Source organism: Penaeus vannamei, chromosome 1, assembly GCF_042767895.1.
Source record: "Penaeus vannamei isolate JL-2024 chromosome 1, ASM4276789v1, whole genome shotgun sequence".
Taxonomy (NCBI): Eukaryota; Metazoa; Arthropoda; class Malacostraca; order Decapoda; family Penaeidae; genus Penaeus; species Penaeus vannamei.
In genome coordinates this window covers 10,565,914-10,570,913 of record NC_091549.1, presented here as the reverse complement: position 1 = coordinate 10,570,913, position 5,000 = coordinate 10,565,914, and the positions used below count along the sequence as shown (strand labels likewise).

General features: G+C 34.8%; 1 protein-coding gene across 10 annotated transcripts in view; it reads left to right on the top strand.

Moving 5' to 3' along the window:
• The window catches only part of LOC113801222 (thiamine transporter 1), a 30,058-nt gene extending 25,808 nt beyond the window's left edge, over positions 1 to 4,250 (top strand). For all 10 annotated transcript variants that reach the window (XM_027352032.2, XM_027352030.2, XM_070137988.1 and 7 more), the window contains 6 exons: positions 35 to 361; positions 576 to 785; positions 2,066 to 2,267; positions 2,406 to 2,598; positions 3,373 to 3,508; positions 4,018 to 4,250. In XM_027352032.2, the coding sequence (XP_027207833.1) occupies positions 35 to 361; positions 576 to 785; positions 2,066 to 2,267; positions 2,406 to 2,598; positions 3,373 to 3,508; positions 4,018 to 4,188 (1,239 nt within the window). In that variant the 3' untranslated portion in view covers positions 4,189 to 4,250. The remainder of the gene's footprint in view (positions 1 to 34; positions 362 to 575; positions 786 to 2,065; positions 2,268 to 2,405; positions 2,599 to 3,372; positions 3,509 to 4,017) is intronic.
• The last annotated feature ends 750 nt before the right edge of the window (positions 4,251 to 5,000 follow it).

Genomic DNA, 5,000 nt, shown 5'->3' with positions numbered 1-5,000 from the left:
TTTGACAAATATACATAATTTTCTGTTCTTGCAGATATACATACAAGTATACCCAGTATGGACGTATTCTTACCTCTCTCTGCTCGTGGTTGTGTTCCTTCTGACGGACCTTCTGCGGTACAAACCGATGATTGTATTTGAGGGCATTGGTTACATAGCCACATGGGGCCTTCTGCTGTGGGCAGGTGGTGTTCACTGGATGCAGCTTATGGAGTTTTGTTATGGTATAGCTACATCTACTGAAGTGGCTTACTTTACGTACATTTATGCTCAAGTTTCTGGGGTATATTATCAGCGTGTGACGAGTTTCACGCGAGCAGCTCTTCTTACTGGAAGGTTTATGTCGGGGTTATTATCTCAGGTTAGTATTATCTCATACAGCCAGAGATACATATTAGCTGAATTTTTTAGCAGAAAGTGTTGCATATTATAATTTTATGATTTATTTTTATTAGAGTTGGGTTGGATCTATATTTGCCATAAGAACCTATGTGTATATTTTAGAATAAATCATTGACTCAATATCTTTTTTGTTTAAACTGAGATTGTGAAATATTTGATAATAATTTTTTCAGGTACTTACGTCAACAGGTCTAATGGATTACCATACGCTGAATTATTTCTCATTTGCAAGCGTGTCGTTGGCCTTCATTGTTGCTTGTTTTCTGCCGTCTGTAAAAACTAGCATTTACTTCCATCGAAGAGATTATCTTCCCAGTAGTGATGACTCTGCACATCTTCACAATGATGATGAAGATGGACATATAACCACAAAATTGAGAAAGGTACTGTATAAATCTATGGAGGTCAACTGATTTATTAAGATTTTTTTCTCTCCTCTTTTTTTGCTTCACCCAATGCTGCTGGTGTTTATTTTATATATATATTACTGTCACCAATGAGCTGACTATGAGTACTACTGTCTCACCTGTTTACCCTTTTCCTTGATTTTTGGAAATACTTTCTTGTATCTTATATTGGTGTTAATAATGTCATTAACACTATAATACTTATAATCTCTATAATAATAATAAAAGATTTGATAATGATAGTGTCAATGTGCAGACATTTCTCAAACCAATACTGGTGGAGTCTACAGTGAACACATTTTCCTGGTGAAATATGACTCTTTGATTATGTCTCTGAATTGGAGTTTCATTCCTAGAAATACTTGATATATTGACATCCTTTGCACTACTGCTGGCATTTAGGTATGCCCCCCAGACTGCCTCAGTTGTATGGTACATGAACTAGGATTTATGCAGTATAGGATACTGCTTACTTGACACAAAATTAATATGGTTTGGAATGTGCAGTTGGGTCTGCCATAAGGTTATTCCTTGTCAACTTTGGTTATGTATTTAGGGATTATCCTCTGGTTTGCTTTCATCATATATGACAGTGGTCATATATTGTAAATGGTTCTATTTTCATCCTTTTAATATTGCTATGTCCTGCTGTATATCACCCTTTTTCCACTTTCGTAAATTCCTCTTTATTAAAGGCTTTATAGGTCTGGATTTTGGACTAAGAATCAATTTACATAGGGACATCTCCTCTGATCAGTCTACTGTATAGACAGTTGTTATTATCCCTGCCTCAGTCATCTGAATGAGTTATATGAGACACAGAACATTGAGTATATATACATAGGGTTTAGTGCCTTTACTTAAATTGTGATATCTATTTTGAGTGCCAGCACTATGCGATATTTCTAAAACTTTTATTTAACCTTGCATATGATAAGTTTCAATTACATTTGTTTATTGTTTAAATGTGCAATGGACCAGCCTTACAATGAAGCAAATACTCACATCCACAGAATTAGCAGAAATTGTTGATTAGCAAATGGCAATAATATTTCAGCATGACTAACCAATAATGCAGATGGAAATGCTGCATTTGTTAATGATATTGATTTCAGTTCTGAAATTATACAGAATTCTGCAATGAAGGATATCAGTATTATTTTGAATACCATTAAACATTTTGTTTACATGCTGCTTTTGAAATATTTTTATATTTTCAAGTATATATATTATTACCATGTTTTTACTTTTTTTAGGTAGCGAGCTTGATTTGGCAAGATTTTAAGAGTGCCTACAGTAACAAATACCTCCTGAAGTGGTCCATCTGGTGGGCATTTGCAACCTGTGGGAATTTCCAAGTAGGGAACTACATCCAGCCCCTGTGGGAAGAGATTGCACCCATGGAAGAAACTGAGAACTTGTACAATGGGGCAGTGGAAGCTACGCAGACGTTATTAAGTAAGCTGGGCAAGGAATATCAACGGAGAAGCTAAAAGAATTTTTAGGTGTAATTATTATGTATGTAGTTATCCAAAAATGTTGAGATGTAGTATTTCTAGGAAGCAGTTGATACCTTATATATTTTCCTCCGGACAGGTGCTCTTTCTGCCTTCAGTGTGGGATACTTCCACCTCAACTGGTCCCTGTTTGGTGAAGGGACTTTAGCCCTAATATCTCTCATTGATGGCATTGTGCTCCTCTTCATGGGTCTGACTTCATGGATCTGGGTGGCGTACATCAATTATATCCTCTTCAGAGTCTCCTACCAAGTACTTATAACTATTGCAAGGTAATTGTGTTTTGGTCAGTTGTTCATCTCCCTTAGCATCTGCATTTTAGATAAAGGATAGGATTGATTTTAATGGATTATTTTATACAGTAACTGCCAGATATTTATCAGTTTTCCTGGAAATAGTTGGAATGGATATATAGACAAGATAGGCCAGCAATTTCCAGCTGTTGATGGGTATAAGTTCATCCTAGATCCATGCCCAATATTTTATGAAAGATTTTTATCTTTGTCAAGGAAATGATAATGGTAATAAAAAAAATCATCAAATCATTTGCCAAGATAGTTTTTGAAAAACAGAAAAAAGGGAAAAGAAAAGATAAAAAATATGAGCCCTACATCAGGTAAAGCATTGTCTTTCCAGAATTATTTCTCTTATATTTATTTTATAAAGTTAGCTCAAGATTCATTAGTGAAATTTGCTACTTTAGGAAATAATATGTAATGATTTTTAAGGTCTATTTCACAATGATCTATATCAATGTGATTGTATATTAGTATAAGCATTTTTTTGAAAAATTCCCAGAAAATAATACAGTAATATAATTTAGTATGAACATGTATCTCTCAGAGAAATTATGATTATTTCTTTAATCATTGAAATTTAATGTCGGGATATATGATCATTATGTTTTTTGGTTATGAACATTTATTTCTCAGCAAAAAACTATTATAAATTTTGTGATAAATGATTTGTCCCTCTTTTTCCACGAACATTTATCTCTGAAAAGAATGAGCATTTCTCTTCTGCGACTCTCAATATTCCACTTGCAGTTACCAAGTTGCAAAAGAGCTCAGAGCTGACAGCTATGGCCTTATATTCGGAATCAACATGTTTGTTGCGCTCTTCCTTCAGTCCGTCCTAACACTTGTTGTGGTTCAAGTGCTCGAAATTGGAGTGAAGTTACAGGTAAGAATTTTTTTGGGAAACCTTGACAATGAATGGTGGCATGGTATATAATGAATAAATTAAAATCTATGAGAAGTTGATAGGTAATCCATGTAAAAAAGGAAAAAAAAAAAATTACTTAAAAGTTTTTCAGCTACAGTCTTTTTAGCTTCATTGTAATTGCAAATACATTGGTCTGATAATTTTCTAACTTTTTTCATTTCATTTTCTTAAAGCTTTACTTTTGACAGAAAGTAGGCAATTGAGTTATAGCATAATAACATGAAAACTATTGAAAAATGGCAATAAAGCATAGTCTGTCTGTTAAAGATGTAGAACTTAAATGTCACATGATAAATGGTACATAGGATGAACACATGATCAAATTCATTGTACATTGTAAACTAGAAGACACTGAGAAAGATAGAATTTATAAATGTCTTTCAGTCTTAAAAAAGAAAGAAAGGAAGAAAGAAAAGAAAATCAGTGTCTAATCATTTTTTTGACTGATTTAATTCTTTCATTTTCAGTTTATCATCTATGGGTCTTACTTTATGGTCCTCGCCTTTTTCTTCTTCATTCTTTCGGCATACACCTGCGGCAGACTAGGCATATCAGGCATGCGGGAGCTGGGAGTGTGGGAGAAGAAACCACAGGAGGAAAATCAAGAACCCCCTGTTGGAACCACAGAAGCTGTTTAGAAGAAAATAAAGCAAAGAAAGAAAGATGAAGAATAAAACTGATGCACAAATTTTATGTCTGAGATGCTTCATTTTTTTGTTATTAATTTTTAATTTAGTTCGAAAGTTGATAGTATGACAAGAAATTTATTATGTTATAAATTGGTAGAAAACATTTTATGCAAGGCATGTTTATTGAAAGATGAGGCATTTTCAAAATCCTCCTGGCTTTCACTTTCAGGTCTGAAGAGATAGAGGAGAGGAGAGAAAAGGAGGGTAGGGGAAAATACAAATAGCAAAGGTGAGTTTGCGGTTGAGAGGGTGAAGAGGGCAATGTAGACATGTGTAGACATATGTGTAAGGTAGATTGAGGCTTAGGAGATAAGTTGTCTCTATGAGGAGTGTTGTGGTTGAGGATAGCCTAGCTTGCTGAAGGATTGCTGCAGGGGATCATAGATGCAGAGAAGGAATAAGGAAGTAATGACTTCAATCAGAGCATGAAGGGGGTGTTAGGGAAAGAGGTGTATGTACGACTTTTTATCCCTGTATATTGGATTCTGGACATTGAGATGGAGAAGTGGTCAGTAGAGTGATAAATCAAGGTGTCCAAAGGGAGTTTGTTGTTGACCTCTCATTCCACTTTGAAGTGGATAGAGGAAGAGAGGAAGTTCAGTTTCTTCAGGAAATTCAGGAAGAGGAAGGATTATAAGACTACAGGGTAAAGATGTCATCAGTGTACCTCAGCCTGATTGGAAGATAAAGGGAAATGGAAGGAAGAAGCCTAATTTGAAGTGCTTGATAAACAAGATGGGCAAGACCAGAGAATGAGGAGA